The sequence below is a fragment of the Chrysemys picta genome, chromosome 17 (assembly GCF_011386835.1).
Source record: "Chrysemys picta bellii isolate R12L10 chromosome 17, ASM1138683v2, whole genome shotgun sequence".
NCBI classification, from domain to species: Eukaryota; Metazoa; Chordata; order Testudines; family Emydidae; genus Chrysemys; species Chrysemys picta.
The window spans coordinates 19,431,752-19,452,025 of NC_088807.1; the positions used below are offsets into that span (position 1 = coordinate 19,431,752).

Here is a 20,274-nt window from a genome sequence, read left to right on the forward strand (position 1 = left end):
ACAACCACCCCGGCCCCAAACACTCCTGCTAATGGCTGCACCCCAAGATTGAACCCCCAACCCTGTGAGAGCAACTGCCCCTGAGCTGGGCATGTTGGGCTCCATGCGGAGCAGCCACTGGAAGGAGCTGGGGTATCGGGGGAGGGGGGCCGAGGGTGAGTTTAGGGAGAAGGTTCGGGGGAGGGGGCCTGAGGGTGAGTGTGGGGGGGCAGGTTTGGGGGCAGGGGCCCGGGCAGGCTCAGAGGAGGGGGGCTGGGCTGCACAGGGGGCAGGCTCGGGGGAGGGGGCCCGAAGGTGAGTTTGGGGGGGCAGGCTCGGGGGTTGCAGGATCCCATGGCAGCCCAACCAGTCCGGCAGGTTCGTGTTATCTTGGCGCTGGGGCCTGGGGATTCTGGTAACAACCATCCGGCTGCCAGGCCCTGCACCTGGCTCCCGCCCAGATCCGGGATGCTGCCGGCGGCGGCTCGGTGCCAGGGGCTGCCAGGCAGGTGCTGCCCCCCACCCCAGTGGGATGGGGGGTGACGGACCGGTTAGCCCCAGAGCAAACCTCCAGATCTCGCAGTCCGGCCCTGAACACCCCCTGCACCATGGAGGGGTTTGGCCAGGGCTAGGCCCTGCCTCCCCAGCTCTGGGAGTGGAGTGTGGGCTAGTGGTTAGAGCAGGGGGCTGGGAGCCAGGACTCCTGGGTTCTCTCCCTGGCTCTGGGAGGGGAGTGGGGGCTAGTGGTTAGAGCCGGGGGAGGGTTGGGAGCCAGGAGGCCTGGGTTCCCTTTTGACTCTTTCCTGGCCTCCTTTGCACAGCCCTGGAGGACCCCCGCTGCCAACTCAGGGGTGATTATTTGGTGCCACCCCAAGGTGAAGTGCCTCCGGCCCCATTCGTCACCTGCCGCCCAGGTGCCATCCCCGCGCCCGCCCTGTTTGCTCAGCGGGCAGGGTGAGGGCCCAGCTGCTTTCCCCTTTAACTTCCAAGGAAGTTCTGGGCCCAGCTCCAAGGCCTGCCTGGGGGGCCGGGGGGCGGGGCTGGCAGAGCCCAGGGGGAGGAGCGCAGCCTGGGGAATCATTAACAGGGACAGGACAAAGCGCCGGGCGGAGGATATGAACCCGGATCCCTGGGGCAGGTAGGTGTGGGTTGCAGTGGTTAGAGCAGGGGGGCTGGGAGCCAGGACTCCTGGGTTCTCTCCCCGGGTCTAGGAGGGGAGTGGGGGCTGGTGGTTAGAGCAGGGGGACTGGGAGCCAGGACTTGGTTCTTGGCGGGGAATGGGGGCCTGGGCCCCATTATGGCTCTTTCTTGCTGGTCTTCCCCATTCCTCGATTTTACGAGATTAATCCCTGGCAGGGCTGGTTCTGTTTGTTTGCAGGAAACTATGCCCTGGTGATGAGGTTTTTCCTTGTTGGGAGTCTGGGGGGGCGGGAAGGGGAGCGTCTATGGTCTATGAGAGAACCCCAGCCACCCGGCTCAAACCACTGGACCCCCACTCCCCTCCCAGAGCCAGGGATAGAACCCAGGCGTCCTGTTTCCCAGCTCCCTCCTTCTCTAACCACTAGCCCCCACTCCCCTCCCAGAGCCAGGGAGAGAACCCAGGCGTCCTGGCTCCTAGCCCCCTCCCCCCCGCTCTAACCATTGCACCTCATGCCCTGTCCAGCCCATAGCCCTATAACTCACAGAAATGGAGGTGGGAAACCAAAAACACACCCTTTGAATCTAATCTTATCGCGCCTTCCGCTGCAGCGCCCGGCCGTGACCAGGGCGGTGGGGTGTGTCTCTCTTCCCCAAAGCTGGGATCTTGCCCTGAAGCCTTGTCTCCCTCCCTCTAGGGCCTTCGACCGGCGGAGCCCCCCAGGGCAGGAACCCGATTGCCGAGGGCTGGGTCCCGGGGGCACTCATAGGTGCAAATTGGCCCAGGGGAGGTCTGTGCCAGCATGACAGAGGCACCCGTCTGTTTTAGATACTCCTCACTGTGGTATCTGGGGAAACTGAGGCACGGAGAGACCAGGGCCATAGCGCAGCAGGACCTTGAACCCAGGTCTCCCCAGTCTGAGGCTGTCCTTCTGACCCCTAGCCCAGCCTAACGTCTGCCCCCCAGGCCAGACAGGGGCGGGGTCCAGCTGTGAGGTGCCCCAGGACAGAGACACCCCTTGGTGTGGGGGTGTTTCCCTACAGATGTCGCTACCTCCTAGGACTGCACCGCTGGAGGTGCAGGGTGCTGCACGTTGGGGCTTGCGGCGAACCGAACGTGGATTAGGCGCCATGCTTTGGACAGGGGACGGGAAGGACTGACGACTGTCAACTCTGTCTGGGCAGTGCCCGGCCCGACGGGGCCCCGATCTCGGTGACTCCGTGTCTGGGCAGCGCCCGGCCCGATGGGGCCCCGATCTCGGTGACTCTGTCTGGGCAGCGCCTGGTGCAGAGAGAGAGGACTGATCATCTGACCTGGTTGCCAGGTTGGTTGGCAGAGAGCAGGGTGTGTTGGGGAGGTGTCTGTGTGTGTATTTATTTTGTCTGTCTCTCTGATTGTGTGTGTGTGTGTTGGGGGGGTGCCCCCCAACCCCAGCCCCACTCACCACGGGGCCCATGGCGGCCTCCCAGCTGGACTGCCTGGAGGACGCCCCCCCAGGTACCCTGGTGACTGAATCCAGCCCCGAATTCTTCTACTCGGAGGGGCAGCGGCTGGCTGTGGAGGCCCTGCTGGCCGGAGGGCAGTCGGCCTATGCGCAGCGCCTGGCGCAGGACGGGCTGCGTTCCTTCCTGTCCGATGACGAGCTCCGGCACCTGGCCGAGGCGGCCCGGGACGTCCCAGAGCCAGTGGGGGAGCGGGACGGGGACGCCGACGAACTCAGCCTCAGCTACTGGCCCGGGTGCTCGGACGAGCCCATCCCCGAATTGGAGCTGGGCTGGCCCCTGGATGAGAACTGGAAGGGCATCACCCGTGCGGAGGTCTACACACACCCGCCGGGGGACGGGGCCCCCAAGGTCAAGGAGCTGGTGCGCCGGAAAATTCAGCAGGCTGCCAAGGTAACAGGGAGCCAGGACGCCTGGGTTCCATCCTCTGCTCTGGGAGGGGAGTGGGGTCTAGTGGTTAGAGCAGCAGGAGCTGGGAGTCAGGACTCCTGGGTTCTCTCCCCAGCTCTGGGAGGGGAGTGGGATCTAGTGGTTAGAGCAGCAGGAGCTGGGAGCCAGGACTCCTGGGTTCTCTCCCCAGCTCTGGGAGAGGAGTGGGGTCTAGTGGTTAGAGCAGCAGGAGCTGGGAGCCAGGACTCCTGGGTTCTCTCCCCAGTTCTGGGAGGGGAGTGGGGTCTGGTGGTTAGAGCAGGGAGGCTGGGAGCCAGGACTCCTGGGTTTTCTCTCCGGCTCTGGGAGGGGAGTGGGGTTAGACCTGTTGTCGGGAGTCCCAGAGGAATGATACCGAGTGCTGGGAGCCCAATCTACCCCGCTCAATCTCCTCCCCCCCGCACACCCGAGCCGGCTGGTGTCTGCCCTGGGGCCGGATGGGAGCTGGGGCCCCCTAGATGGGATGTGTGCAGCTGCTCTTTGTGGGGTGTTTCCCAGGTGGTTGCCATAGTGATGGACGTCTTCACGGACCCCGATATCCTGCTGGATCTGCACGAGGCCGGCATGCAGCGCGGGGTCCCCGTGTACCTGATCCTGGGGGAGCAGCATCTGGCCGCCTTCCTCAGCATGGCAGAGGGCGCCTGCCTCAACGTGCGCTACATGGAGGTGAGGCCTGGCCCACTGCAGCCCAGCGCCCCCTAGTGCTGCCCTGGGGCAATGGGACGAGCCCTGACTACCGGGGAGGGGCGCCCCCTGCTGGCCCCCTAGAGGGGAAGGGACTGCAAAGGGAGAAAAGCCGGGGGACCTGCTCTGTGACTGGGATACGGAGATCTGGGGGGTGTTCGACTACGCTCAGGGACCCCAATCCCCTCTGGCTTTGGTTATCTGCCCTGGGGGTGGGGATCCCTCAAATGTTGCTTTGGCCCCAGCTTCTGATTTTGTGCATCCTCCCCCCCCACCCAGAACCTGCGAGTCCGGGTCATTGCGGGCTGCACCTTCTGGAGCCGACAGCACAAACAGGTCACTGGGACCCTGAAGGAGAAATTCCTGCTGATCGATGGGGACACGGTGATAACGGGGAGCTACAGGTGAGGGGGGGCATCAGGGATGAATGGGAGGGGAGAGCACTCCCGCCTGGGCCCCCCGCTCCCTGCAGCACCGGGGGTTTCCTTTAGCGTCTCCCGTCTTGTCCCAGCCCCATGGGGCCTTCTCCACGCCAGCTGAGGGGTCCCTGTATAACCAGCCCTTGCTCCCCACCCCAGAGGGGCCGCATCGCAGCACCGGGCCTTGGTCTCTGCAATTGGGTGTCAATGGGGTGGGGTGGGGAGGATTGTGTGAGGGGGATGGACCCGGCCGGCTGGGCAGCAAGGCTGAGAACGTACTGAACTCAGTTCACGAGTGGCGAGAAAAGCTCTCGGTTTAAGCAGTGTTGGGATGCACGGATCATACGGCGGGTGCCAAGATGCGGGGCAGCGTGGGTGCTGGTGGTTGTGTGTGTGTTGGGGGTGATATGCCACCCCTTTGTGCTTTGCAGAAGGGAGCGCGCCCCCTGGTGAGCCCCCTACTGGGGAGAGGTCAGCACCCCCATGTTGCAGAAGGGGAATCCTGCAGCAGAGCGTGGGGAAGGGACCAGACCCTTAGATCCTGCAATGTGTTTGTGACAGTGTTAGGGGCTGAGATGGGGATAGAACCCAGGAGTCCTGGCTCCCAGCCCCCTCCACCCTCCACTCTAACTGATGACTCCATCACTCTCTCTGGGCCCCAGACCTCATGGTGACATCACTCACTGTGACATCACGGTGCAGTGGTGACATCACTCACTGTGACATCACCAGGCTCTGGCTGGAATGGGCCAATGAGAATCTTGCAGCCTTATTGTGAGGTCATCGCTGCCGGGCTACTCATTCTGGGCAAGGGGGCTCGGGGCAGCACTGAGCTCTCTGCAGCGCCCACGGCCGGTAGCCCAGAGCGACCCAGTTAGTGTCAGACACGTTCGGAGGGGCTGGGAGTCCGGATCCTCCAGCCAGACCCTGGTTCTGAACTCACCGAGTCCTGGCGGCTCCCACCTGGTTCTGGAGTGACTGGATCCAAGCAATTGGGATCCAGCTCGTTCCCTGGTTCTGACGTTGCTGGAGTGGCACGGATCCAGACTCCGCTTCTGAAGTCACTGGAGCAGCCCAGATCCAGACTCCGCTTCTGAAGTCACTGGAGCAGCCCAGATCCAGACTCCGCTTCTGAAGTTGCTGGATCCAGGAGATCTGGATCCAGACCCTGATTCTGACATCCCCGCTGCGGGGTGGACCCAGACCCCAGTTCTGAAGTTGCTGGGTCAGGAGGGCTGGGACCTGATTCTGATGTCCCCGGAGTAGCCCGGATCCAGACTCTGGTTCTGAAGTCGCTGGAGCAGGAGGGCTGGGACTTGGTTCTAACGTCCCCGGCGTGGCCCGGATCCAGCCTCCGGTTCTGCTCTCCCCATCTGTGTGATCCCCCTGCTGCTCACATGCTGCCCCTGCTGGCGCTCTCTCTCCTGCTGGCGCTGCCCGGCGCCAGCCCCAAGGAGTGCTTCTTCTGCGAGGTGACATCCTCCCGCCACTGCCCCAGCACCCGCATGAGCTGCGCCCCGGACGAGGATTGCTTCGTGGGGCACGGCGCCGCCCTGGGCGTCTCCCTCATCCAGACCAAGGGCTGCACCCGGGCCATGCGCTGCGGCAAGGAGCACCCTGTCACCCACATGGGGGTGACCTACAGCCTGGTCACCCAGTGCTGCAAGGGCAGCCTGTGTAACGGGGCCGGCGCCCGCCCGCGAGGACCCGGCGTGGGCCTGCAGTTGGTGCTGGGCACGGCTGTCCTGCTGGGGGCACTGTGAGAGACTGGGGCGGGGTTGTGTGTGTGCGCGCGCGAAGAGGCGTTGGAGGAATAAAGCCCTGGCACAGGGCGACGGCTGGTGTGGTTGTCTCTGCGCCGAGCTGGGGGTCCTGGGGTCCCCAGCCCCGCAGGTTGTGGGGGAGCTGGGTGCCATGGGGATCCGGGTGAGGAGTCAGCAGGGTTGGGGTGGATTAAATGAGGCGGGGGGACAGGACAGCAGGAAGTGAGAACTGGGAATAGGACCCAGGTGTCCAGGTGTGAATGCAGAGTCATGCAGGGGGCATTGGAAATGGGAATAGGACCCAGGCGTCCGGGAGTGCACGCAGAGTCATGGGGGATGAGAAGGGGAGTTGGGGGGGATGGCAAACTGGGAACGGAACCCAAGCATCCGGGAGTGAATGTAGAGTCATGCAGGAGGTATTGGAAACTGGGAATAGGACCCAGGTGTCCGGGGGTGCATGCAGAGTCATCGGGGCTGGGAAGGGGAGTGGGGGGATCCCCAATCCCAGCTGGGCCTGTGGCCGTCCGCTTCCCTAAGTGCCCCCTGCCTCGGGGCCTCAGTGCGTAGGGACAAGGAGAGCGGTTGCTGCGCCCCACCCCTGAGGGGCCACGTGGCAGCGCTGGGCAGGGGGTCTCGGTAGAACCAGGTGGTCGCCCCTCAGCACCGGGCAGCAGGGTGCGACGTCGCTGTTCACACTCCCCTGAGCGGACGCTGTCCTGTGGGGAAGGTGCCGTTTGCCCTGGAGGGGGGCGTTCAGGGTCCCCCATTTCCCAGCATTTTATTTTCCTTGGGTACGTTTCAATTTTGTTCGTTCAGAACGTTTAATTTTTCTCATTCTCTCCCTGTCTCCCGTCCCCCTGCACCCCACTTGCCCCTCCCCCACTCACCCCGCCCCCACTCCACTATCCTCTGGTCCCCCTCCCATCCCCCTGCACTCCACTCGCCCCTCCCCCACCACTGTCCTCACTTGCACCCCACCATCCCCCATTCACCCCTCCACCACCCCGCCTGCACCCCGTTATCCCCCATTCACCCCTGCACCCCATTGTTATCTCACCCTCCCTGCTGCACGGCACTCTCCTCCCTGCCCTTGCACATCCCGCTATCCTCCTTCCCCTCCCCCACTCACTCCTGCACCCCACTATCCCCCCACCCCCTCCGCAGCTTCACATGGAGTGACGCCCGGTTGAGCCGCCAGCTGGTGACATTGCTGACGGGCGAGATCGCCGGGGCCTTCGACCGCGAGTTCCGGACCCTCTACGCTGCCTCCCGCCCGCTGGCGCCTGCCCGGGTCCCCCCGCCCAGCCCCCCGGCCCCTCCTCGGGACGGCCGCCCCAACGGCCAGCCCGCCCCCTACCGCAGCGAGCTGGGTGGGCTGCAGCTCTCCAAGGGTGCCCACCGGGTGGCCGAGCGCCGCTCCGTGGCCCCCCAGCCCGTGGCCAAGAGCCGGGCGGGGGAGTGGGAGCTGGTGCGGGTCACCCGGGCCACGGTGGGCGACGAGCTGCCCGCCTTGCCCCGGCGCCTGGGCCCCGAGGGCCACAGCGCCCTGAGTGACGTGGACCGGGGCAGCCGCCCGGGCCCGCTGGCGGGCGCCGCAGCGCAGAGACCCAGCAAGTCCCTCTGGGACCTGAGCCGCCTCTCCCAGCTCTCCGGCTCCAGCGACGGCCCCGAGCCGGGGGACGAGGCGAAGGTGAACGAGCAGTGCCAGGCCAGGGAGCGGGAGCGGGGTGGGCTGTGAATCCTGGGGCACAGGGCTGGGGATTGGGGGGGGTTCACTGTATATCCTGGGGGGCAAGGCTGGGGATTTGAGGGCCCTGTGTATCCTGGGGGAGGGGGCAGGGCTTTAGGATATGGGGGTCCCCTGTGTATCCCAGGTTTGGGATTTGGTAAGAGTGTGTATCCCTAGGTGGGGGCTGGGGATCAGGGCTCCTGTGTATCCCAGGGAGAGGGCAGACCTGGGGGCCCAGGGCTGGAGATTGCCCCACTCCCATGCGTCCCAGGTGGGGCTGGCGGTGGCGTGATGCCCTCCCTGTATCTCCGGTCCCAGCTGCACCCTGGGCCCTGCCTTAGTGCAACATCTCCTCCGCCCTGGGTCAATATTGACCCAGGCGCCGCTCCCGGCTCTGCCCTACGGGGCTTTTGCCCTCCTTGGGCGAGCTGTGGGGCAGAGGGGGAGCAGCGCCGCTCCCCCAGGCCCTGACCCCCCCATGAATTCCCAGCTGCGTCTCCCCTGCTCCAGTGTCTCCTTCCCTTTCCTCCCTCGTCCCCTGACTCTTCGCCATCCTCCCTTTCTCCTTTGCTGCCATTGGGGCTGGGGGGGGAGTAGAGGGGGCACTGCGGGATCCTGCCCCCCCAACCCTCTGTGCTGAGGGACCCTGGGGCAGGGTGAAGAAATGCTGGAGCTGGGGGGTCATGGCAGGGACCCCCCCAGGAAGATCTGTGGGGGGGGGGAATTCAGGGATGGGGGATATACAGGGGGCACAGGGACCCATTTGGTGGGAAGATGGGGGGGTAAGAGGCTGGGAGCAGGGCTGGGGAGATGGGGGTACAGGGTTGGAAGGATTTGGGGGGTAGGTGGAACTGCTGGGACATGGGCAGGAGAGCCCTGAGGGGGGCATGGCAGGGGGAGAGGTTTGGGGGTCAGAGAGGCTCTGGGGTGGGATGATGGGGCAGAGGATGCTGGGCTGGGGGGCAGGGGGCACTGGGTGGGGAGACCGGCAAGGGGTGCTCCCAGATGGTACTAACTCTCCCTTGGGGGGGCTGCCCCCCATCCCTCCCCCCAGGGCAAGCACAAGTGGGGCACGCAGGACACGCCAGCCCGGGCGCTGATGAGGCGGAGGGGCGTGCCCCCGGCCAGCGAGGAGCCCCGCCACCCCCTCATCTTCCTGTCGCCCGCCTACATGCCCCCGCCGCAGGGCTACCGGGCCTTGGGCCGGCTGCAGGGGCAGCTCTACCATGGGCCTACCGCCCTGCCCCGCGTCTGGGGGGCCCCCCAAGGCTACAGCAGGGAGCGTCGCTATTGAACGGGCACCTACCAGTATCAGCCGGCCGAGGGGGGGGAAATGAGACACCCCCCCCCCCCCCATCTCCCCAGGCTGCTCCCAACTGGGGCAGGCCAGTAGGTTACACCGGACCCAGCGTGTGAGCAGGAGGGAGTTATATTGGTGTTACTGGGAGGAAGCAGAGCCGGCGTATGGGCTATACGGGAACGCCCTGAATGCTCCGGGCCTTGTTTTCAGCCCGGGGTTTAACTGGGGTTGGAAAGTCATTGGAATCAACCCAGCCCTGGGAGCCACGGTACTGGTGTTACGGGGAGGAACTGGGGGGCGTGGTGGAGGCCAGGGCTCGGTGCTTTGCAGCCCTGCGAGTGGGCGAGTACGGATTATACTGGGACACGAAACTGGGAGGTGGAGGATGATTTTGGGCAGCTCTGCACCACGCGGGGCCCAGGGCTGGCAGGCAACAGGAATGCCCCCCCCCCCCATGGCACTGCTGGAGCTAATGTGTGGGTGTGGGGGGGCTGATTAAACTGGCATGAGCTGGGAGCGCATATTTCCTCCCACACCTCAGGGGTGAACTGGACTGGAACCGGGCAGCTACGGGGGTGCTGGAGCGTTACTGGGAGCAGCTGGGACAATGGGACTGGTTTGGGGAGAGGGGGCTAGGGGAAGCCCCTGGAGCATTTCCAGGCAGGGCTGGTGGCTATACTGGGATGAACTGGGATTCCAGTGCCACACCAGAGGGCTGGGGAGCAGCGCTGTGAAGGAGCCGGAGCCCAAGCAACTGGGACAAGAACTGGGTTTTAATAGGGTCTAGGGGTTAGAGCAGGAATGGGCTAGCAGCCAGGACTCCTGGGTTCTAGCCCCCTGCTCAGAGATGGGGGGTCCAGTGGTTAGAGCAGGGGGGGTGGTTTGGAAACCTGGGTTCTATTGCCAGGTTGCATGCTGATGAGGGATGATAATTATGTACAAAACACCAGAACAAATTGTCTTTTCCCGTTGAAAGAGCGAGTTTTGTTTCCTTGCGGCATTTACCCTCCACCTGCTGGTTTGGGACCCTGGAGCAAGGGCCCCATCAGGGACTAGAGGCCCAGCTCCCGGAGTCACAAGACCATTGTTGGGTCTCCACTGTCAATTAACAAGGCACCTCCTGGCCTCTGAGCCTTGGGAGAAAGATTGAGGGGTGGGACAGGGAGAAACGGGACTGACCCCTTGCTGGGGTCTGAGGGAGCTTGAGCCAACTGCTCCCCCCTGGGGGGCTTGCTATGGGGTGGGGCCTTCTCTCCCAGCCCCACTGCTCTGGGCCTCTATGGGGCAGAAGGGAAAGATGCCTTCACATTCTCTTCCCCCCCCCCCCCCCATCAGAGAAACCGCAGGGCTGCCAATGGGAGGTGGCAGGAGCCCCCCTGCAGTGGTATCCCCTAGGCCCCTCCCCCCACACCAAGTGGCCCTGGCCCCACGAGGAGAGAGACAGGGTGGGAGCTCAGGGACCCTCGCCTTTGCATCAGACTTGCTCTGTCCGGCCTCTCGGCTCCCTCCCGCACTCCCAGCTTGGGGGCAGCACTCCCCCCACAGGAAGGTCAGCAGGAGTTGGGGTCCACGGGGCTGCAGAGAAGAAAAACGGGGAGGTGGGCTCAGGGGGACCCCAAAAATGGGACCACAGGCACCTCCAACATCCTCCTTCTGCCCACTAAGCGCTTCCGGGCTCTTGCCACCTTAGAAGTATCAGACTCACAGGTCATGCCCACTCTTGGCCCTGTGTGGTCTGTGTGTGGGGGTGCCTCAGTGCGACAGCCCTCCTTGGGGGTCCACTCTCTCTGGACCCCTGGGGCCTCCACCCCCCCAAAGGGGTTGATGCCACCCTGTTCTCTTGACTGGAGCAACTCTGAGAGCATAAAACAGGAGGCACCAGAGCGAATGTCTACTTTCCACAGGGTAACAACCTATTACTGATGCCGGCAGCAGACACACGTTTCAGAGCTGTTTGGGTCTTGCGCAGGGCTTGTTGAGAGAAGTGTAGGGGCACATTTGCTGAGGCTCCACCCCCACCCATTTCACTCCAATTACAGGCAAGTTGTGGGGGGCCCAAAGCCCTGGTACAACTGTCCCCACTTTCATAAGCCCTGGACATCCCCCCACCCCCTTGGGGCATGAGCAGGGATCGAACACACAACTAGAGCCAGAGGAGGTGGGTTTTCCATATTACAGGAAATGCCATGGCTTTGAAGTTTCAGCTGTTCTGAAACATTTTTCACAATTTCCTCCAAAACTATAGTTTTTTAAATACACAAAAGGGTTTTTTATTTTTTGAAAAAAGAGGGAGTCAAAACTTGGCCCTCCTGCGTTTGGATTTTTATCATAACCAAGTGTTTTGATCGACCAGGCCCTGGTCTTTGGAGGAAAAACATTTGGAGGAAAAATGGCAACCGTTGAGTGCCTCGTTTGACCTCTCATAAAAAAAGCTGATAGCAAACAATGAATTTTTTTTTGGGGGGGGGGGGGGAGAAAGGGGAAGAAAAATCAAAAGATTCTCCTCCCAAAGCACCAAGTTCCCCCCCCCCCAAATGAAATTTCATCCAAGTCAGACACATGCGTTTTCCTAAGCGTTTTTGTTTTCAGGGAGCGGGGGATCAAAATCCCTTTTGATGAAAACCCAGCCGGCTTCACACCCCACCTCCAGGGAAGGAGGAACCAGGTTGCCAGGCCAGATGGGCCCATGGTGATCATCTGGTCTGACCTCCTGCGTAACACACGCCGTGACAAACTCCTCGGAAACACGAGACGGGCGCAGCCGACACCTGCCTGAGTTTGCTGGGAGCCTGAACTGGAGGGGCCGACAGCGGGTGGGTGGATCTAGAGGGCCACAGACTTTGTGTAGAAGGGAGAGGGGCAAAAATCTCCTGCCCCCACCCACCTGCGTGGAGGTGCACGGTGAATGGGCTGCCTCTCGATGACTTCTGTAGCCAGATCCCGGGCACCTGCCCCAGCAGCCCCAGCACGTCTTCATACCCTGCTTCCCGGCTCAGCGCCACCAGGTCCAGGTCGTGGTCCCGCCGCACGGCCTCCAGCAGCTTGGGCAGCCCCAGGCCCAGGGGGAAGGGGCGCAGGGTATTCCCCAGAAAGGGGGCGAGGGTGGCAGCCACACCTGGGGACAGACACACCAAGAGATCAGAAGCAGAGACACATGCAACCCTGGAGATTGCAGCCAGCTCAAACCCTAGAACCAGGAGTCCTGGTCTAACCACTAGACCCCACTCCCCTTCCCGTGGGAGGGCTAGAACCCAGGAGTCCTGGCTCCCACCCCCCCTGCTCTAACCACAAGCCCCCACTCCCCTCCCAGCACCAGGGCTAGAACCCAGGTGTCCTGGCTCCCAGCCACTCTTCCCCTGCTCTAACCACTGGACCCCACTCCCCTCCCAGCACCAGGGCTAGAACCCAGGAGCCCTGGCTCCCAACTCTGCACTTGAACCACCTCTGTCTCCCATGGATTTCCGTTTCTTCGACCGAGCAGGCTTCTTCGGCTGCTGGCGCGCCAGGTCCCCTCCTCCAGGGCGGCAGGAGGCAGAGGACCCGGGATCCGAGCGCGGGGCTGGCTGTGACTGGCTGTTGCATGGGGCTGGACTGGGGGGGCTCCCTGGGGCTGGTGCGGATTCATCTGCCAACACTAGAAAGGGGAGAAAAGTAGCAAAATTTACAGCCAAAATCGAAATCTCTGACACTGACCAGAGATAAAGCAGCAACAGGGCCACAGGATGGGTCAGACACCCCCTGGGGAAGATCAAGGCGAGATACAGCCCGTGTGCACCCACCCACTGCCCCCGCCTGCCCGCCAAACGTCCTCCTCAGCGTGCAGAATCTCAGCACTCCTCCAAACGAAAAATGACATGTCTCACCATTTGGGCCGCAACAAACTGCTCAAAAACATGAAACAGGCACAGCCGATGCCTGCCTGAGTTTGCTGGGAGCCTGAACTGGAGGGGCCGACAGCGGGTGGGTGGATCCAGAGGGCCACAGACTTGGTGTAGAAGGGAGAGGGGCAAAAATCTCCTGCCCCCACCCACCTGCGTGGAGGTGCACGGTGTATGGGCTGCCTCTCGATGACTTGTGTAGCCAGATCCCGGGCACCTGCCCCAGCAGCCCCAGGACGTCTTCATACCCTGCTTCCCGGCTCAGCGCCACCAGGTCCAGGTCATGGTCCCGCCGCATGGCCTTCAGCAGCTTGGGCAGCCCCAGGCCCAGGGGGAAGGGGTGCAGGACATGCCCCAGAAAGGGGGCGAGGGTGGCAGCCACACCTGGGGAGAGACACCAAGCGATCAGAAGCAGAGGCACATGGGACCTACGAGATTGCAGCCAGCTCAAACCCTAGAACCTAGGAGTCCTGCTCTAACCACTAGACCCCACTCCCCTCCCAGAGCCAAGGAAAGAACCCAGGAGTCCTGGCTCCCAGCCCCTCTTCCCCATGCTTTAACCACTAGGCCCCACTCCCCTCCCAGTGCCAGGGCTAGAACCCAGGAGTCCTGGCTCCCAGGCCCCCTGCTCTAACCACTAGACCCCACTCCCCTCCCAGAGTCAGGGATAGAAGCCAGGAGTCCTGGCTCCCAGCCCCCTCTTCCTCTGCTCTAACCACTGGGCCCCACTCCTCTCCTGGTGCCAGGGATTGTACCCAGGAGTCCTGGCTCCCAACTCTGCACTTTAACCACCTCTGTCTCCCATGGATTTCCGTCTCTTTGACCGAGCAGGCTTCTTCGGCCGCTGGCGCGCCAGGTCCCCTCCTCCGGGGTGGTAGGAAGCAGAGGACCTGGGATCCGAGCACAGGACTGGCTGTGACTGGCTGCTGCATGGGGCTGGACTGGGTGGGCCCCCTGGGGCTGGTGCGGATTCATCTGCCAATGCTAGAAAGGGGAGAAAAGTAACAACCTACAGCAAAAAAAAAAAAAAAATCCCTGACGCTGACCAGAGATAAAGCAGCAACAGGGCCGCACGGTGGGTCAGTCAGAGACCCCCCGGGGGAGGAGATCAAGGCTGAGATACAGCCGGTGTGCACCCACCCACTGCCCCCGCCTGCCCGCCAAATGTCATCCTCAGTGTGCAAAATCTCAGGACAACTCGAAATGAAAAATGAAGTGTCTCACGTTCGGGCCACGACGAACTGCTCAAAACCAGGAAAGAGGCGCAGCCGACGCCTGCCTGAGTTTGCCGGGAGCCTGAGCCCATCGCTCCAAGAGGGAGGAGGAGCCGAGTGTAAGCAGCTCAGCGTCGGTTAAACTCGGAGCAGCTCCCCCCTCCCACAACAACGAGCTCTGGCTGTGGGCAGACTCAGGCAGGCAGTTCTGAGCACGCTGTATAAGACACACACCTGCCCATGTGTAGAGGTGGAGCGCCCTCTGCTGGGCCATGAGAGCACAGCGCCGGCTATGAGGCAGGCAGCTCCTGGCCAGGGGAACACTTCCCAGCAGGAGGGGCGGTAATATTGGGATCGCTGCCATGTTTGGGGGAGGCAGGGCGGGCTGCAGGTCTGACGGGAGGGGGAAATTCACACGCCCACCAGCCCCTACCTCTCTCGAGCTGGATAAGGCACTGGGGGCCTCTCTCGGGGGTGCGCACCCGCAGCCCAGGCACCTGGGCCAGCAGCCCCAGGACGTCCGCAGTGCTCGCAGCCTGGCACAGCGTCTCCACGGCGACCCCGTGCTGGTTCCTCATGAGCTCCAGCAGCTTCGCCAGCCTCAGGCCCGAGGCGAAGGCCGACAGGATGCCCTGCACCAGGGGGACAATGGCCGCAAGGCCTGGGGTGGACAGAGAGAGCACAGAGCTTGGGGTTAGGAGATTGCAGCCAGCTCAAACCCTAGAACCTACGAGTCCTGCTCTAACCACTAGACCCCCCTCCCGTCCCAGAGCCAGGGATAGAAACCAGGAGTCCTGGCTCCCAGCCCCCTCTGCTCTAACCACTAGACCCTCCTCCCCTCCCAGAGCCAGGGAGAGAACCCAGGAGTCCTGGCTCCCAGTACCCGCCTGCTCTAACCACTAGACCCAACTCCCCTCCCAGCACCAGGAATGGAACCAAAGTCCTGGCTCCCAGCCCCCCGCTCTACCCCACTCTCCTCCCTGACCTGGGGATAGAACCCAGGAGTCCTGGCTCCTATCTCTCCGCTTTAACCACCTCTGTTTCCCATGGATTTCCAACTCTTCGACCGAGTGGGCTTCTTCGGCTGCTGACGTGCCAGATCGCCTATTCCAGGGCAGGAGGCAGAGGACCCGGGATCCGAGCGCGCGCCTGGCTGTGACTGGCTGCTGTGTGGGGCTGGCCTGGGGGGCCCTCCTGAGGCTGGTGCGGACTCATCTGCCAACTCTACAATGGGGGCGGTGAAGGAAGAGAATCGACAGCAAAATAAAACTCACTGACACGGAGCAGAGATAAAGCAGCAACAGGGCCACAGAGTGGATCAGAGACACTTGGGGGGAGATCAAGGCTGAGATATACCTGGTGTGAACCCACCCAGCACCTGAGCTGGTCCACCAAGCCTGCCAAATCTCAGCGCTCCTCAGAATGAAAAACAAAGTCACTCCCCTCCCAGAGCTGGGGAGAGAACCCAGGAGTCCTGGCTCCCAGCCCCCGCTGCTCTCACCACTAGACCCCGCTCCCCTCCCATAGCTGGGGAGAGAACCCAGGAGTCCTGCCCCCTCCCCCCACCTACTCACTTCTTGGCCCAACCGGTTCCTTGGGCCACTCGTGAGCTGGGTCCCAGTGGTCGGTGGCCCAGTGGCCGGGGGAAACGGAGCATGGGGACCCAGAAGTGGAGCACGGCCAGCTGGGAGTACCCCATGGGAGGGGATCCCGACCTGAAGTGGGGAGAGAATAAAACCCCCATTGGGGCACAAAACCAACTGGGGGGCAGATGGGAAGAGCCTGGGGGCAGGGGATAGAGGGCTGGGGATCCTGCCCATGCATTCCCCATGAACCCCAACCCCATGGGAATGACAGAGAACAGGTCCTGGGGGGAGGGGCAGTGCAGCCACCCCAGGACAGACAGATGGACGGGCAGAGGGTCTGTGACACCTGGGACAGAAACAGAGATCAAAGCCACGGATGCACCAGGCCCCATAGCTCCCCCAACCCCTAACGCTCCCCCCAGGCCTACAAAAACCCTCCACTCCCCCTCTTTGCCCCCAGCCCACTCCATCCCAACCCCCCAATGCTACCCTAAACCCTCCTCACCCCCTCCCCTACTCCTTCTTGCCCCATCACCCCCCCCACACACAGACCCTTCTCCCACACCACCCTCCCAACCCAAGCAGGGCAAAGGGGTGCTCCCCCCCACCATACCAGCTGGCTCCAGGGACTCCCACTCCATGGGGGTCTCTGTCTGGGGTGGGGAGCGGCGAGGTCTCTTCCTAGCAGGGGAGTACCCCTCCCTGGCCAACGTGTCCCTGTCCGAGCCCAGCTCCGGGGAACCGGCAGCCACCACCACCACCTCGAGCCAGGGCTCCATGGTGCCCAGCCGGGACCTCAGGCAGCCCTGGGTGCAGCCCACCTGTGAGGGGAGAGCTAGTGAGCCAGAGACAGAACCCAGGAGTCCTGGCTCCCAGCCCCTCCCCTGCTCTAACCCACTAGACCCCACTCCCCTCCCAGAGCCAGGAAAGAACCCAGGAGTCCTGGCTCTCAGCCCCTCCCCTGCTCTAACCCACTAGACCCCACTCCCCTCCCAGAGCCAGGAAAGAACCCAGGAGTGCTGGCTTCCTTTGGACAGACCCAAATAAATGAGCTCCCAGGACAGACACCAAAACCAGAAGCCCCTCACCTAGGGGTCCCCTTTATACCTTAATCCCTTATGGGGCGGGACCCAAGGGAGCCAATCAGGAGACACCCTCTGGTCACTGAAGCCGGGACCTGAGGAGCAGGCCTTGCCATTGGCTGGTGCTCAGAGCCAATCCCTTGTGCCTTCTGGGAGTTCCAGACCCACCCCATTTTCTAGGCCTGGGGCGAGGGAGGGGAGCATTGCTGGGGGGGGAGAGGGAGACACTTGTTGGTCAGTTAAGATGTGAGGAGGCATTTTTTTGGGGGGGTCACTGAGGGGGAGGTTTACAGGCCTCCTGTGTGGGGGAGGGGTCCCTCAGTGGGGATACTTTATGGGGTATCAGGTATTTGGAGGTCAGGGAGTATGTGAATGGCTCCCCTGAGAGAGGGCATGGGGGGGCCAAAGAGAACAGTGTCAGTCTCTGTCATAACTATAAAGGGAAGGGTAACAGCCCTCCTGTGTACCATACTATAATCCCTCCTGGCCAGAGACTCCAAAATCCTGTTACCTGTAAAGGGTTAAGAAGCTCAGGTAACCTGGCTGACACCTGACCCAAAGGACCAATAAGGGGACAAGATACTTTCAAATCTTGGTGAGGGGAAGGCTTTTGTTTGTGCTCTTTGCTTGGGAAGTTGTTCGCTCTTGGGACTAAGAGGGACCAGACATCAATCCAGGCTCTCCAAATCTTTCTGAACAAGTCTGTGGCCCGCCCTAAAGGGCTGGAGGGGACAACAATGGTCCGTCGCCCGGTGTGCTTGGCACCAATAAAGACACCGAGGGGAGAAAGCCAAGTTTATTTCCGAGCTCTGAAATGGCACTAGGAGACCAGCATGTCTCAAATCCAGTGCAGCAAATACAAACAACTTTTACCTTTTATACTCCAAACTGTTTGCGTACATCTCTTTGTCTGGCTGTTCCCCCTTCCCCCTCCCTTCCAGACAATTGGTACAATAAGCTCTACATAAGCTTGTGAGAAAACTTTCTCAGTCTTTGCGACCTTGAGTTAGACATCTGCAGACTAACTACCCCGCTTCTTATCTCTATTATTTCTGCTAGTGTGAGTGAACCTGCAGCCATCTGCTAAAAACGCTGACCAATACATTTCTGCTTCAGCCTACTTCAGAGCATGTAAACAGTGAGCAGAGAAGTAGGTGAGAGTTCCCAAGATGGAGTTTGGGGGTTCAGACAGGCCCAGAGCAAAAGAGCTTCATCGGCACTTGTGGCCTTCCACTCTCCCGAGTTACCTGGTAGCTATGCCTAGTGGACCCCAACAAGTCTCTCCTATTTCAAAAAGAAGAACAGGAGTACTTGTGGCACCTTAGAGACTGGTGCCACAAGTACTCCTGTTCTTCTTTTTGCGGATACAGACTAACACGGCTGTTACTCTGAAACCTGTCATATTTCAAACTTGTAAGTACAGCCAGGCAAGGCGTGGTAGTTTTATCTTTGTTTTCTCAACTTGTAAATGTACCTTTTACTAGGGTGTTTACCTCTGTTTGCTGTAACTTTGAACCTAAGGCTAGAGGGGGTTCCTCTGGGCTCTTTAAGTTGGATTACCCTGTAAAATTATTTTCCATCCTGATTTTACAGAGATGATTTTTACTTTTTTCTTTAATTAAAAGCCTTCTTTTTAAGAACCTGATTGATTTTTCTTGTTTTAGATCCAAGGGGGTTGGATCTGTATTCACCAGGAGTTGGTGGGAGGAAGGAGGGGAATGGTTAATTTCTCCTTGTTTTAAGATCCAAGGGGTTTGGATCTGTATTCACCAGGGAATTGGTGAAAGGTTTCTCAAGGCTTCCCAGGGAAGGGAATTAGCATTTTGGGAGTGGTGGCAGCAGACCAGATCTAAGCTGGTAGATAGGGTTACCACACGTCCGGATTTTCCCGGACATGTCTGGCTTTTTGGGCTCCAAATCCCCGTCCGGGGGGAAATCCCAAAAAGCCGGACCTGTCCGGGAAAATCGGGACATGCGGTGCCGGGCTGGGGGCTCGGGGGCCCGGCCAGTGGTGCTGGGCCGGGCCGGGGGCTCAGGGGCCGGGCCGGGGGCTCGGGGGCCGGGCCGGCGGTGCCGGGCCGGGGGCTCGGGGGCCGGGCCGGCGGTGCCGGGCCGGGGGCTCGGGGGCTCGGCCGGCGGTGCCGGGCCGGGCCGGGGGCTCGGGGGACGGGCCAGCGGTGCCGGGGGCCAGGCTGGGGACCGGCGGTGCGGTGCCGGGGGTGGGGCGCGCCTCCTCCCCCCACGCCCCCCCTTACCTGCTTCAGGCTTCCCGCGACTCAAATGTTCGCAGGAAGCAGGGGAGGGGGCGGAGACTTTGGGGAGGGGGCGGAGTTGGGGCGTGGGCAGGGCTGGGGGCGGGGCCGGGGCCCCGTGGAGTGTCCTCCTTTCGGAGGCACTAAATATGGTAACCCTAGCTTAGAAGTTTTCATGCAGGCCCCCACATTTGTACCCTAAAGTTCAGAGTGGGGAAGGAGCCTTGACAGTCTCCTTGGCAGGGGTCCTTTGAGGGGGATCTTGGGGGGGGACACTGAGGGGACATATGGGGGTGTCGGGGCCATTGGGGGCCCTGTGCTCCCAGAGTAGCAGCTATGAAGGGAGATGACAGGCATAGGGAGCTGGGGGATGTCGCAGCAGGCCGTGGTCCTGGCAGTGCCAGGGTAAAGGACGACTGTAGGCTGGGAAGTACGGGCAGAGTTAAGGCCTTAAAGGATGCCTTGCTCCAGGGGGATCCAGGCCAATCGTACAATCTGGGCTCAGAGATTGGTCTGCACAACTTGGAAAGGGGGGGCAGGGGAGGGGTCACAGAACAAGCCAATTCTGCTGGGGGAGAGGGGCACAGCTATGCCCCCCGCTGAGGCGATGTGGGTCCTGGGCCTGTTTGGGGCTCTGCTGGACGGGAGCAGATCAAGTGGAGGGGGTGGCCTGGATTTTAACTCTCTGTGCCCCAGGACCCAGAGGCTGCAGTTTAGGGAGCCATGTCTGCAAGGCACCCTTGACTCGGTGTGAACCAAGTTGGTGGGGGGAACGGGGACTAGTCATGAGATGCTGAATGGGCCAGAGATGGTCACTGTACCCCTCAGCTCTGATCCTGCACTTTTCCATAGTGAATCTCCCATTTTTCCAGATGGGGAAACTGAGGCACAGGAGAGGGAATGGGGAAGCAACCTGTCCAGGGTCCCCCAGCAGGCCCAAACCAGGAAGAGACACACACACACACACACACACACACACACACACACACAGAGCGCTCTAACCACTAGGCCATACCACCCCCTGCGGAACAGCAGCTCCTCTTTGAGCCACGAGGACAACACAATAGGAAAGGTGTCAAATTGAAAACTGGGCACAGGAAAGTCTCACACCTACACACTCTCTCTCTCTCTCTCTGCCTGTGGAACTACCCGCCACAAGGAACAAGCTGGGCCGAAGTCAGAAATGCGGCTTTATTTATTTTCGGGGTGGGGGCATTGTCCTGTTTCAAACGAAAAGGAGAAAATCCTACATTCCTGGCGGTCGTGGTGGCTCCCTGGACCTGACCCAGCACAGCCCAGATTTGCAGCAGCAGGCGGCG

At 61.8% G+C, this 20,274-nt stretch overlaps 3 protein-coding genes across 5 annotated transcripts; 2 read left to right on the forward strand and 1 right to left on the reverse strand.

The window, feature by feature from the left end:
• Positions 1 to 1,018: 1,018 nt before the first annotated feature.
• On the forward strand, positions 1,019 to 9,920 carry FAM83E (family with sequence similarity 83 member E). The gene is made up of 6 exons (XM_042846721.2): positions 1,019 to 1,117; positions 1,815 to 3,012; positions 3,547 to 3,714; positions 4,012 to 4,136; positions 7,079 to 7,604; positions 8,698 to 9,920. Exons 2-6 carry the CDS (start codon positions 2,572 to 2,574, stop codon positions 8,935 to 8,937), a joined length of 1,500 nt encoding a protein of 499 aa, XP_042702655.1. The 5' UTR covers positions 1,019 to 1,117; positions 1,815 to 2,571; the 3' UTR covers positions 8,938 to 9,920.
• LOC101931566 (sperm acrosome membrane-associated protein 4) lies at positions 4,143 to 6,739 on the forward strand. The gene has a single exon (XM_065570893.1). The coding sequence runs from the start codon at positions 5,549 to 5,551 to the stop codon at positions 5,912 to 5,914; it is 366 nt and encodes a 121-aa protein (XP_065426965.1). The 5' UTR covers positions 4,143 to 5,548; the 3' UTR covers positions 5,915 to 6,739.
• A 393-nt stretch (positions 9,921 to 10,313) lies between the features above and the next one.
• Positions 10,314 to 16,688, reverse strand: LOC122173060 (uncharacterized). 3 transcript variants are annotated; one of them, XM_065570892.1, is made up of 9 exons: positions 16,235 to 16,518; positions 15,610 to 15,750; positions 15,071 to 15,259; positions 14,469 to 14,696; positions 13,614 to 13,805; positions 12,975 to 13,205; positions 12,386 to 12,577; positions 11,828 to 12,058; positions 10,314 to 10,518 (listed from the first exon to the last, which is right to left on the reverse strand). In XM_065570892.1, the coding sequence occupies exons 1-9, from the start codon at positions 16,398 to 16,400 to the stop codon at positions 10,418 to 10,420; spliced, it is 1,671 nt and encodes a 556-aa protein (XP_065426964.1). In that variant the 5' UTR covers positions 16,401 to 16,518; the 3' UTR covers positions 10,314 to 10,417. The 3 variants fall into 3 exon arrangements, with proteins under 3 accessions (XP_065426964.1, XP_065426963.1, XP_065426962.1); XM_065570891.1 differs by lacking the exon at positions 10,314 to 10,518 and adding an exon at positions 16,661 to 16,688 and having other exon boundaries at positions 11,189 to 12,058; positions 16,235 to 16,442; XM_065570890.1 differs by lacking the exon at positions 10,314 to 10,518 and having other exon boundaries at positions 11,189 to 12,058; positions 16,235 to 16,517.
• Positions 16,689 to 20,274: the final 3,586 nt, after the last annotated feature.

Coding starts and splice junctions, on each gene's coding strand:
- LOC122173060 (XM_065570891.1), bottom strand. CDS start 16,400: ATGGAGCCCTGGCTCGAGGTGGTGGTGGTGGCTGCCGGTTCCCCGGAG. Junction 15,751..16,234: donor GGAGTCCCTGGAGCCAGCTG/GTATGGTGGGGG, acceptor TCCCCACTTCAG/GTCGGGATCCCCTCCCATGG. Junction 12,059..12,385: donor GAAATCCATGGGAGACAGAG/GTGGTTCAAGTG, acceptor GTCTGTCCCCAG/GTGTGGCTGCCACCCTCGCC.
- FAM83E (XM_042846721.2), top strand. CDS start 2,572: ATGGCGGCCTCCCAGCTGGACTGCCTGGAGGACGCCCCCCCAGGTACC. Junction 3,013..3,546: donor AAATTCAGCAGGCTGCCAAG/GTAACAGGGAGC, acceptor GGTGTTTCCCAG/GTGGTTGCCATAGTGATGGA. Junction 4,137..7,078: donor GTGATAACGGGGAGCTACAG/GTGAGGGGGGGC, acceptor CCCCCTCCGCAG/CTTCACATGGAGTGACGCCC.
- LOC101931566 (XM_065570893.1), top strand. CDS start 5,549: ATGCTGCCCCTGCTGGCGCTCTCTCTCCTGCTGGCGCTGCCCGGCGCC.